General features: G+C 40.4%; 1 protein-coding gene across 1 annotated transcript in view; it reads left to right on the plus strand.

The window, feature by feature from the left end:
- The window catches only part of LOC103738844 (sperm-associated antigen 17), a 155046-nt gene that overhangs the window by 71411 nt on the left and 69900 nt on the right, over positions 1-13735 (plus strand). The window contains exons 5-6 of the mRNA XM_029566386.1: positions 10553-10736; positions 12497-12688. Of these exons, the coding sequence (XP_029422246.1) occupies positions 10553-10736; positions 12497-12688 (376 nt within the window). The remainder of the gene's footprint in view (positions 1-10552; positions 10737-12496; positions 12689-13735) is intronic.

The following is a 13735-nucleotide window of genomic DNA, read 5'->3' on the forward strand; positions in this document are numbered from 1 at the left end:
AAAATGCAAAGAATGTAAAACCCATACTGTGCTACAGCTAATCAAAGCAAAGACAAAAAGGGAAGGGGATTCTGCCGCAGCGCACAGGTTGACAGTCTTCAGCTCCCCAACCCCGTCAAGAAACCTACATGAAATGCTCTTTTCCATGCAAATGACAGCATATTGTTACATCTGTACAGCCTCAAGAATGTTTTGTACCTTCTGCACTTAACTTTTGGAAATGAATTTTTTAAAGAATGACTGCCTTAACAAATCCATAGCAGTTATTATAGGAAAAAATTAAGGCAAAGATGATGGCACAGAGAATTAACATAATTAGGTGCCTGACTTCTTGACCCCACGGAATAAATACAATGTGTCACTACATATTTGACCCTGTTTTAATCAATCAAAATTTTCTTTAAAAATAAATGTTAAATAGTAGTCTTACCTGCCATATATCATAAAGGTATTAATTTAGAATCAGTTAAATTTAAGAACTTATTAACAGTTGAATGTTGGCTGTTGCTTTTGCCTTCTGCTTTTAAAGAAAACATGCTAGATAATATGTTTAAAAATATAAGGACTAGATATTTCAAGAAAAATTTTAAAGCATTCAGCATGCAAATTTCTGATGCACAAATGGCAGCTTCTAATTATAAATAGATTGAACCTATTTGAAAACATCTATCTGTTTGGAAACACTTTATTAATTAGTTCCAGATATATGTATATATTTTCTATTATATAAATATTTTAAAATTTCAGAACTTCCTTGACTATCTCACATAATAACCACAAATTTGATTTTTATAATACCTTAAAATTTGAATGGGAATGTTTTGCTCAGAAACGAGTTTTCCTTACACCACCATCTCAACAATCACTCTGCAGTTTTAGTCCTATCATTATCAATCTGTTGCTAATTTATTAACTCAACAGTTAATTAAACAAACATTTATGGAAACAATGATGTACTCTCATACCATTCCTTATGATGCTAACAAATTGCTTGGTTTCTGTTCTGAAACCTGTTTTAATTTAGCTATTATATAAACTTTTCATTTTCACTCATTTTGGGCTTTTAATTAGTTCCAATTTTTATGATACATATTTGCTCCGAACACTTAATTATGAATGATAATGTCTCAGTTATATTGAGAATTAAACTAAAAAGAAAACAATCACAAGAAAAAAGAAAACTGATTACAATACCAAAAGATCATTGGTAATTAATATAGTTTACCAAACTACATGGAGTCTTCTGTGCTTCTGAATTGAGTTCAGAATATTTGCAAGGTCTTCTGAAAAGCTCCAAATATATTTTAACATTCTCTTAGAATTTTAGATAGCAACTCTTTTATACGAAAAGAACAGTTCTTTCTGTTTCCAGCTTATTACGAGTTGACTTTTTTTCCAATTTACCAGAACTGGGAAAACGGCAGATACAAAGAACTATGACCACATAATATTCAGCAAGTTTTTCTGTAAAACAACAACAACAAAAAATTTAAAGCAGCCTAATTTTGTTAATAAAGCATAGTGAAACCACACACAAGCCAGTACCTCCTCCAGAAGAGAAAGAGAAATAAGAGAGGCCTCCACAGACGCTCCCCAGCTTCCTCCAGCCAAAACCTCGAAGCGCTGGAGATCTGCCAGCACAATGCCATTTTGTGTGTATGTGTTTTGTTTTAAAAGAAAGGCCATAGGGACATACCAGGAAATTACAGGCTGGTTAGTTTTGATTCAGTTGTGGTTAAAATCTTCAGAAACTATTTTAAGAAATCAAACAGGGGAAGAGCAGGAACTCGGTGTAGAGGGACCCATGTGGTTCCAGGAAAGGAATAACTTGCCTCACTAACTGGCTGGAATTCTTTGAGGGAGGATTATCGAAATGGGGATATGACCGACAGAAACGGTAGATCTAAGGAATCCCAACCCCAACAATTCAGAGAAATAAATGACTCCCTGGCTGGCCTATCTGTAGAACACAGCAGTGCTTTTTCTGACGATTTGATTTTCATTAATGAAAACTTTTAACAGGCATCTAGAAAATTTTAAAGAAACACACATACTTAGAATAGAATAGCATTTTTAAACAGTTCTAGTTACAACAATAATAATGGTTAACTATTATTGACTGTTTAGCCCTGGGCTAAGTCCTTTGGACATGTTATATTGTTTAATCTTTTAAATGATTTAATGTGGTACAAAGAACCATTCCCAAGCTGCAGATGGTGAAATTAAGGGTGTGGAAAGTTGAGTAGTTCCTAAGGTCAACAGATACTTTCAGAAGCCGAGATTCAAATCCAAAACCATCAGGTTGCAAAGGTGTTCTTACCACTGTGAACATCTCTCATGTGTGTCTCGGGAACCGTAGGATGGATGGCCTCTGGGTACCCACACAGCAAGGCGCTGCCCAGTGATGTTTCCTGAGGACCAGAGGCTTTGCCTAGGGATCCATCAACAGCAATCCGGCCTTGCTAATTACTTTACACATAACATCCTGAGGTTCATTGTGGGGACTGCTGTCAAAGAAAGAAACAAAACTCACCAAAGACAAAAGCCAGTGGCTAACCAGTCACTGATACCCAGAGCAATCCGGACTTAATTTCTAATCCCTTCTTTCTTCCCAAGAGATGAGCCAGTCTCTCGTGGAAGGAGACTTTTCTGAGATTATTCCACACACCCTTGTGCCTTCTCCCTGTAGCTAGCATTAGTTTACACGATGTTAAAGTCTTCCAGAGCCAGGAATGGCCCTGCAGGAGGCAGATACTATTTATCTAACCACCACCATACACAGACACACCCACATTTTGATTCATTAAGAATGGCCTCTCATTACTAATGTCATTGTGCGGGGTTCTAAGGATTGTATTGTTTGGGGCTGGAGAGATGATTCAGCAGTTAAGAGCACTGGCTGCTCTTGTAGAGGACCCAGGTTTTGTTCCCAGCACCCATGTATCAGCTAACAACAATCCATTATTCCAATTCCAGGGGATCCAACACCCTCTTTTGATCTCTGTGGGCATTGCACAACACAGGTGCACTTACATATGTGCAGACACATAAAATACAAATAATAAAGAAAATATTTTTTAAAAGATGGTATTATTTGATCAGATGAACCAAAAACATTCCTGAGCACATACTGTCTACATGCTAACAGCTCTCTGGAGAAGAAATTTTTAATTCGTTCATTTTATTTTCAATTTATTGGAGGTATTAGAAATGACCCAGGGACAGTAAAGAGGGGAGGGGAGAGTAACAAGAAATAAACAGAAAATATAGAAAAAAAACAAAGCATAATAGTTACAGTATCATAACCTTATTATAATTAACTTTAATATTCTGGTATGTTTCCTTTTCTGTTTCTTGTGGATTCATTGCTTTATAGTTGTAATCATTGTAAAAAAACATTTTTGGCACAGCTTTTTATAGTTAAAATGTATCATAATTGTGCTCATTATCACAACATCTATATTGATCATTATTACTTGCTATGAAGTATTCTAATGATCACTATAACTGTCTTAGTCATTCCTCCATTATTGAACATTTAAGTAATAGCTACATTCAGGGGAATAAACAATGTACTCTATAGGATAGAGTTCTCAATTTTCAATAATTTCTTCTGCATGGATCTGTAGAACTGGATTGATTGGGCCTCCAAATAGTCCCACAATCCTGTGTTTTCAAGGTGAATTCTTTGATCATTTAGACACAGTTCTCCATTAAAAAAAATAATAGTCCTGGTCAAATAAGCTTGGAGACCACTGTGCATCATATACCATCTTGCAGACTGACAGTATTATGACTGATTAACAGCAAAGGAGTATTGAGAAAATAAATCTTTTTTAAAAAATTGTTTGACAATTTCATACATGCACATACTGAGTCCACCCTTTCTCTCACTGCAACCCTTTTCCATGAAATCTATTTACTACTGTTTAGTCTGTGACGCCAACTTACTTATCCCCGTACATAGTCTCTCCATCAATCTCTGGCACTCCCATCAGTAGAATGGGTTGCTTACCAGGAACAGCAACATCTTAAAAGAGTTCTCAGAGAAGACTCAGTTACTTATGGAGTGAGTTCCTTACAACTTGCACACTCATGCTTTCTTGTCTCTGTCTCTGATCTTATTGTGAAGATCTTATGCTAGATCACACGTAAAACTGTTACACATAATAGATTATCAGCTATAAGAATAGGAGGAAGCAGAGCTAGTTACCTCCAGTTCTTGACTTTTACCACTGACCTCCCATTCTTAGGAAAGGAGAATGAATGTCAATTGTATTTGAATTTTGACATCAACATGTCATTTAAAAACAAAATAGTGTCTAAAATGTCTTGAAGTACCAAATAACTAATATACCTTGTTGCAGAACAGATTTTTTTCACGTCTGTCCTTAAAAAGATAAGGACAAAATTAAAGACCCTCTGTAGATGTCACTTAGCAGTCAGCTAAGTAGAATGTTATAACTATTTTCAGTTATTGCTAAGACAAGACCTCCACATCTGCAAAGTAGCTTGAATGGGTAAGAACTTCCTGTGCCTACCCAAAGCCCTCTCACAGTAGGAGGCATCCAGATGCTTTCTATCCATACTGTGTTTTAAGGAGAATGCATTCCATAATGAACTTGACCTTCGCCTCATATGCAAGGGAACATGTGTTCCCCAAACATGGTAGAGAAGGACTTTGGGGACACTCCCTTCCTTCATTTTTGTCTTGAATTGGCAACAGTTTCTCTCACATTATTTTTTAAGCTGTGGGCAGATGATCATAAGGTGGGAATATGCAAGCCATGTTATCCCAAAGCGAGAAACACCAGACAAAGAGCTTGTGAACAGTTTAGTTTGTGACATAGGGTCCAGCTTTGCTGAATGCTTGCTTGATATGGATTGCTCCCTAATCTAATAAACCTTTCCTTTGGCGAGGCTTCCACAGAATGAGGTGGAAAAGAAAGAGTTTATCTTTTTTGTGACTGGAGCTTAGCAGAAAAAGGACAAATCAGTTTTAGACCAAGGAAGAGCTCTGGGACCCAAGCAATCAATCATTGTCCAGAACCAGAGGGTCAAGGAGAGAGCCCTACCTTGGCACTGGTGTGGAGGGTGGAAGGCATGAAGGGACAATTTGCACATGGGAAAGGAGTTGTTGGACCACCTCTGAGATAGCCAGGGGAGGGCAGAGGGAGGGAGTGGAACAACAGCCCATTCGAAATCCGCCAAGGGACATCTCATAGGTCCAAGGGACCGCCCATAGGACCAGGTGCTCCTGTTCACCGGTGTGTGGTTTCTCTGCACCAGAGAATCCTTTCTGTACCTAGGCATACTTCTTAAAGCTGTGTCAATTGGAAATTCATTTTTGTAAATTGGAAAACAAAGGCATTAAACTATATAGAAAGAAAAGGAAAATGACAACTACATAGAAATTATGTAAGGAAGCAAATATTTTCACTCATCTTTCTAGGTAGTGAAATTATAGTGATTTTGGTAAATTATATTTTCCAATTGTTTAATAATGATTATTATTTTTATAATAAAATGGTATTTGAAGAGGCTAACCATGCTGGAAAGGGATCTTAAAAATATTTTTGTGAGACTCTACAGGCTATATAAAAAAAATATATATATATATATTCTTCTATGCTTAACCAAATACCTGTGGAATGCTGAAGACGCAGATAGATACATCAAGAAAAGTGTGTGCTTTGAAATAATTTAATGTAAAATATTTTCCTTATCTCAGATCAAAAGGTTTCCCTGAGACTTTGTTTTAAATTACAACTGTGAAGGCTTCTGGAAGACTTGGTGGCAAACAGTAACTTTTCCATGGCAAGGCCAGATATCTACCAGAGAAATGCATAGGGGTTTGCATACTGGTGCATGTACCCTGACCTAAGGCTGGGTTCTCAGAGGTCCTATGTGAGTCTTACCAGTGCCTGAAGGCTAATCAGAATCAGGGAGCATAGTTATGCTCCAAAGAGCAAGTGTGATACAGCCCACTGGTCTGACTTTACCACTTACTAACTTAGATTAAACTGTTGCATGCCCTCACCAAGCCTGTCTCCTCCTCTGTAAAGTGAGGACAATGCTCCACCCTTTGTAGCTGTTAGAACTTAACAAGATGCAATGTCTGCTATGTAATATGAACTCGGTAGATAGAAACATCAAAATATTCGTGATGACAGCCATGATTGGAATACCCATTTGCAAATTTACTGCTGTGAATATTACTTTCAGTTTTATAGGGCAAACCTATTGGCTGAAACTGAAGGTTTTTCTCCCTGTAAAGAACCTCAAATGCAAACTAGAGGGGTTCACTTAGTGCTTTATACCCTGACACCCTGATTGCAGCACCCTGACACCCCGATTAGCATCCTGGCCACAGAGAACACCCCCTGTTGCTCAGGGCCTGCTATTAATCTGTCACCACCAGGACACTTTTGAATGAGCGCTAACATTCTTGGCATCTCTGGATCTTCTTTTTCAATGTGATTTTTTTTTCCTTTCTGTTTTGTCCCATTGTGACGATGGCTCTTATTGGCTTCTTGGTTCTCTAAGACTCATTCCCTTCGTCCCAACTCAGCCATTCACCCCTGTGGTCATGCTGTGAACTTTGTTATCACTAAAGTCTTAAGATCTCACATTCTCTAGCCTTGGGAATTTCCTACCCTTCCTTCTTATGAATGACCCAATAATATCCCCTGCCCCGCATCCTGCACACACACACAAAATTTCTCCAAGAACATCATAACCGTCAATTCGTGGAAGCCACTGGTTTCCATCCAATACCATCCTGTTATTTGTTTGATTTAGACTCCATGGTCCAGATCATTGTAATTTCCTCATGCTTTACAAATTCTTTTTCCTCTCTCTCTCTTCTACCCTTCCATCATGATCATCATGCAAAACTTCTTCCAGAATGAACTCAGCAACCCCCATTTTCATGTCTGTGCCTGAGCAGATGAAGACAACTTTCAGCATTCAGACGACTCAACACGCTGATTCCAATGAGGCCACAGCACTGGCCGGGGTCTGCTGCATTGCCTTGACATGCTTGCTCTCCGACTCCCTAGGATAACTCTTACATTACCTCCGCTGCTGCAGCTCCCTGCATTGGATCTGTCAGTCCCAGCTGCCAACATGAAAAACTGAGGCTTTCCTTCAACACTATCAAGACCTCCCCGTTTCTTCTATCCACACCCAATCACTGAGCCTCTCTTTGTGGCTAAACTAGAAATGTTCTCTCTCTTCTTACTTGATGATCTTGAAATTTTCAGTTTTCCCCATATCTTCAATGCCTCCCTCTCTACCGGATCACCACATCCACGTGCAAACGCAGCTCCTGGCTTTACACACATAGGTACACACTTACCTCAACCTTAAACCCACTGCCATCCACTTGTCTCCTAGATGGCTTAGAGCTCTGGTTCCCTTCCCAAGCAAACTTCTCAAAGGCAGTTGTCCATACAAACAGTCCCCTTACTGTGACCGTCTCCTTGCGTACCATCTCCACAGCCCACCGCAGCTGCTCTTAATGTTATCTTCCCACAGCTGTCAGCACATCTTTTTTCCCTGTTTGGTCTCTTCTGTCTTTACTTTCTACACTTTTTCTACCCATCACCTTTTGGTGCTGGCTTCTTCTCCTGTGCCAGATTAGTTGGAGTTTTCATGATCCCAGGTCTAATTCTCATATTTCTTAAGAGCTCTCACTCAATTCATCTCTTATCATGAAATTAGTAGCTATCTCTATGTTACCCACTCCTGAATCTGCAACTCCAGCCAGTATCTCTTCTGAGAGGAGACTGTGGCCTTGCCCACATGTAATATGGTCACCCGATGAGCTTCCCACCTTAATTCAAAACCGCTTCTCACACATTCTTTTCTATCTCAGTAAGGGGACACCCCCCACCCAACCACCCAGTGGGTCAAACCAAAATCTGGGATGTTCTCTTTGATATGACCCCTTCTTCATGACTCCTAGGTAATCAGCTCTCACAGTTTCAACATCCAAAATGGATCTCAAATCCACCTACTTTTCTCACTCTGCCAACACCTTAATGTGAGTCACTGGGGATCTTCTGTGGGCTGTTTCCAGAGTTTCTTTTAGAGACTTATTTTCCCCTCTTGCAAACTCGTAGAACTCCTCACTTAAAACCTTTCCATCTTCCTGCAAAATGTTTAATGATAGGAATTTATCATCCCACCTCCAAGCCCCTGGATGACCTTCCCATGCCCGCTGCTACCCTGTCCTGGGCCTCCCTGCCCCATACACAGTTCCTTTGTGCCCAAGGCCTTCACATGTCACCTTTTCCCTGCTTTCCATGTGTATCATGACTCATTTTTCATGTTTTCACTCAAATGTCACCTCCTTAGAGAAAGCCTTCCATCACCAACTTACAAGAGAAGTCTCCTCAATTGTGTTTCTATTACTATCTTCACTAAAATTTGTAGTTTGTTTTTGGGGTGTTTGGGGATATTTTATTTGTTTGTGTTTGCTTTGGTTTGGTCTGTTTGAGACAGGGTCTCCCTATAGTCCCAGCTGGCCTGGAACTCACTGTGTAGACTAATTGGCCTTGATCTCATAGATCTGCCTGCCTTCTCCTCCACGTGCTGGTGTTAAAGGTGTGGGCCACCATGACCAGCCGTAGTTATTTTTTGTCAGCTTGTTTACACACCTTATCATTCTTTCCCTTTACTATGAATTCACGGAGGCAGAGCCTAGCCCCATTTTAGGCACTGATTTCTATCAGGTGCAGAGGAAATACTGGGTCCTTCCTCACTTCAGTATCTCCCCTGGGCTCGCCATTGCCTCACCCAAGGCGAGTACTGCCCTCAGCTCTGCTGTTCTCTCTACTCACAAAAACGTTTACGGAGTGAGTGACTGAGTAGGTGAGCACGCCATCTCACACACTGCCACAACCTCTTTTCTTGCAGATGTTTTCTTATTACTCCTACTTCATTTATATCATTGCGGATGGAATGAGAGAGACATGGAAGTCTGGTGGACTTGACTGACAAGACAATGCTCTCCTTCCCTTTTAACTACCCTTTTTATCAGGCACGGGACTGGTCCTCTGAACCTTCACTTCCATCCCCAAAGTGTATTTTTTGTTCCAGATCTGTTGGTGTGTATTTTTGGTTTGTTTCTCTCTTTGCCACTTGCATATACTTCATCCACATTGAACTTCTCTTATTTTCTACAAACAGTTGGCACTTTTACCACCTGTACCAGCCTTTACCAAGTGCTATAAGCAGCATCCAGCACTTTTGGAGATGTCTGGTGTTAGGGTGGCAGAGCATTGCTAGCACCTCATTCTAGACGTGCAGACAGTCGTGAGCACTAATGGGGCCAGCTGTGGAGGCCCAAGCTGGACTGGCTCCTTTGGAGCCTTCAGCAGCCAAAAAAGCACATGGAGTAAAGGAGAACCCTCCCCCTCTATGATATGGCCTATTAGCTGAGTACCAAAGCATAGTGTCTTCTACCTGTCCCATCTCTAATGTCTGAGAGAATTTCAAAGTAGTTTTCCTAGATTTAAGAAATGAATGTCAACGTTGACGATAGTGGTGCAATATTTTAATTATTTTTGTCTTCAGTTTTGTTGAGTACAGAAAAAATATCAATAATGCACAGAAATTGCAAATCTTCTGGAGAGTCATCTTATGGCCAGTACTGTCATTGTATTATCTTAATGACAATAACCATTTTCAATTGATGAAGGCTGGCATTGAAAGCACAGTTACACTGTGAAATATGACATAAAAGTTTTGGAAAGTTTTGGAAAAATGGGGCTATTAGATCTTTCCGCAGGTGTGTGATCTAAGTGTGCCGCAGAGCAGTTTGTGAAGAGTGCTGTGACTGCTGTCCTCTGCTGATCCCATCTTTCAGTATATCAGGTAGCAGCCGCTAGTTAGGCCTGTGTGCTTTTAAGGAGAATTATAATAAAGAGAATTTGATAGTGCTAAGATATCAGAAGGCTCTTTCAATCCTCAAAAATGATCCACACTTTCCTTAAACTACGAAGCACATCAAGGGGATTTTAGAAAACCTTTCTGTTTCCCTGGGATTGTTGGCTTGTTTGTTTATTTATCTATCTGTCTGTCTATCTGTCTGTTTTCACACTAACATAGACACTCTCCTGGACTAGGCTAAGAGTCAAACCTAAGTACCTGACAGCACTACTCAGTCTACTCAGATTCATCCTCCTGCTCTGCCTCACCCCACCCCCAACACACACACACACACACACACACACACACACACACACAGAGCTAGGTGGTTTGAGAACCTCCTTCAGATGAATCTCCCCTAGAAGACTGAACCTACTGGTGCCCCACCCTCGCCCCCAGTCCTCCTGCATAGATATGCCTATCAGAGCTTCAATTTAAGCCGGAGTCCCCAGGGTCCTGACTTCAACAATGAATAGATTCGTTTAAAATGAGTAAGCAATGAATTAAAGAATTGGTTTGACAAAGTGAATTAAAGAACTGATTTGGCTGACTTAGAAAAACTCTTGCTGGATCATTAGATGGTTTGGAGGGGTACAAGGATGGTCTCTCATTCCAGATGATCGAGGAAAGATTGAAGTCAGAAAAGGACAAAGGGAAAGCAAAGTCTCCCAAGGAGAAGGTCTCCAGTGCCAAGGCCGCTAAAGGAAAAGGGAAGGACCAGCCTGAAGCTACTGCAGTCATGAAGAAGACCACGCAGTTAAAACGCAGGGGAGAGGAGGACGAAAACAGAACATACATCGGTCAGTGGGGCGCCAGCCACAGGGTGCCTCACCTCTTGCTTTGTGAGCTGTGGCATGGCTGTACCGATCACTCCAATGACTATGCCCCATCCTTCCTAGCCTTTTCATTCTCATAAAGCCATGAACAACTTGCTCTCCATGACACTCCAGTCAAAAAAGTCTTTCTATTTGCAATTCATTTATGCTTTTAGAAGCTGTTTATTTGGCATGTGTTTCTGTGAGGCATGTTTGCATCATGAAAACAGAAAGTAGAATAGCAGCCGATTGGGCCTCGAAGGTTCTTAATATCTGGTTGGGAACATAGTGGAAAGTCAGATGTAATTGTAAGGTGAAATAAAAATGGTCATTGGGCTGGCAAGACAGCTTACTGGGTAAAGCTGTTCCCCGACAGGTCTGATGACATGAGCCCACATACTGGAAGGAAAGAACCAGCTCCCTCAAGTTGTCCTCTGACCTCCACAGGTGCATAATAGTGTGCATGTGTGAGGGGAGAGAGAGAGAGAGAGAGAGAGAGAGAGAGAGAGAGAGAGACAATTAAAAAATCAAAACATGATTCTTATCCTGTGAAAAATTCAGGCCACTTAATCTGAGACACACAGGGGGCATACAGCTTCCCGGCCCACGTTTCCCCTTTATCACTGTGTCTCAAATAGACCAAGTAGGACTTGCTTCTATTTCAAATGATTGACATACAAATGAGTCATCCGAGGTAGTTACTGGTAATTCGTTGCTGTTTCCCTTTGAACCCAAATAGACCTGCCTGTTATTTGGATTTCATTTATTTATTATTTCTAATAAACACACATATTTTCAGCAGTGCTAGGTCTGCATTATGTTTTAGTTAGAGGGTTGAGCTTTCACACCCCTCATCAGTGGTTTCTTCTCATGAGTCTCTGCTCTGAAGACACTGGATGTGGAAGCAGTGATGCTATGCCTTCCGTGGGGCAATACCAATACTGACCTTTCCAGTGTCTGAGGGAGATAACTGTTTAAAGCTTGAAGTTAAACATCTTCTGTGTTGTTTGTACATTGACCTTACTGGATACACTGTACAATGTAAGGCTTTCCTGTACTGTATATGGTCAACATTAGAGTAAAACAGTGAGTCTTACCACACCCCCCCCAAATATCTGTTCTAAGAGAAGCTTGTCTTTCAATATTCATAAAATGGTATGACCAATAAAAAATAGAGGAAACTTTAAGAAAGTGCACAATGTGTATTTTAAAAATGTAATGCAGTGACTACATAGCTGTCCCTAACAGATGCCCAGGATTCACAGTACTGGCATGAGTGCAGTCAGTGCATAGTTCGGAGGACATCCATATTCAATAATTCCTTATCCTGTAAACACCTCTACTTATAAAGTACTGGAAAGCTGCAGCTACTTGTAATTCAGGAGTAAAGCCAGATGTTGCTGAAAAGAGATTAGAACCAAAAGAAATTAGTTGCAGGCCAAACTCGGACAAAAACCCAAGCACCGTTTTCCATGGCCAGGGGCCTCATGCACGTTTGTCCTCCCGTTACACCTGTGTGCCATTTGCTAAAGTGATTTAATGTTTCGTAAAATGGCCACAGCCTTCTTACTAGAAAGGCAATAATGAAAGCAGTCAACATGCCTGCATCCCAGCCAACTGGCTGGGTTTCGGCAAGCCGGAGGGATTCCAAACGCATGCATAATGTGTATTGCCATTGAACTGCCTGAGTACAACCTGTTCTCTCGAACAATGATGGCTAACCTTCTTTACGGTATTTTCAACAGACGATGAGCCAGATGATGGTGCCCAACATTACATTATTGTTGTGGACTTCAACAATCCTCAGCTATTAGCCATTATGACTGAGCTTGGCATTCCCATAACCAGCGTGATTAAAATATCTTCAGAAGATTATGAGCCTCTGCAGGCCCACCTGGCAGCCATTAGCCAGCAGCAGGAAACTTTCCTTCCAGAAGGTATGCAGTCAACTACACAACTTCCTGAGTCCATCAATACAACCCTGTGTCCTTCAAGTACATCTGCTGTCCAAAATATGGTCATATAATAGGCACATTATTAAACCCTTTCAATACTTTGATTTGCAATTCATTCCGCTTATATCAGCCAAGAGTCATAAATTTGGCAAATTAAAATCATATTCTGTGTTTCTATCCCTGTGTAGTCACAGAAAACAGACTACGGGTCAGAAGACTTAGTTGTACAACTATCACTACTTGACCTTTTGGCTAAGATCAAGTGTGGTTATATAACTGCATTTCTTGGGAACTTTTGACCTATAACTTCTCTCCAAAGCACGGGCTGGATGAATCTCTGTTGATAATCATTTCTTCAAATGCTATAGTCGCCAAACGGCCCCCACAAGGTTACACAGTTAGATTCTTGCCCAGCATGTATTACTAGCTTATTGTGATAAAAGTCAGAGGACATTCTGTATTCCAGTCTTAAAGTAGGAAGTTACAGGATCAAGTCCCAGCTACATTGTCACTCAGTCATTCTGAGCCTTGGGGTCTTCATCTCAGAGAACTGTGCTAGATTACATCTGTGGGAAAGGAAAGTTACCATGCACTTCAGGTAACAACTGAGAATCAGTGTAAGCTTGTACCTCCAGGAGTCAAGTTCTGTCTACTATGTGTGTTGGTTTAAATGCATTAGTAATATCTGCACCACACATTTTCACTTACATAGCCACATGCCCATTTCTATAACACTATATTTCTTTAAGTGTTCCTCAAAGCTAAAAATCACTATCTCTAATGATAATTTTACCATTTATTGAGCACATATCTCAGGGCTGAGCTCAGTGCTAAGGGCTCTTAGTTCACTGATTCATGCAGTTTTCACAACACTCTCAAGAAATATGTTTTATTATTTTCATTTTACTAAAAAAGACTGTTGAACTAAAGACAATTATTAAGCCAACGATCTAAATTTCAAACCCAGACCACTGAATATCTCAAAGGATAGGTACATTAAATAATTTACTATTGAAGCTGGTGAGAAAA

This window comes from Nannospalax galili, unplaced genomic scaffold (genome assembly GCF_000622305.1).
Source record: "Nannospalax galili isolate Female #2095 unplaced genomic scaffold, S.galili_v1.0 scaffold239, whole genome shotgun sequence".
Taxonomy (NCBI): Eukaryota; Metazoa; Chordata; class Mammalia; order Rodentia; family Spalacidae; genus Nannospalax; species Nannospalax galili.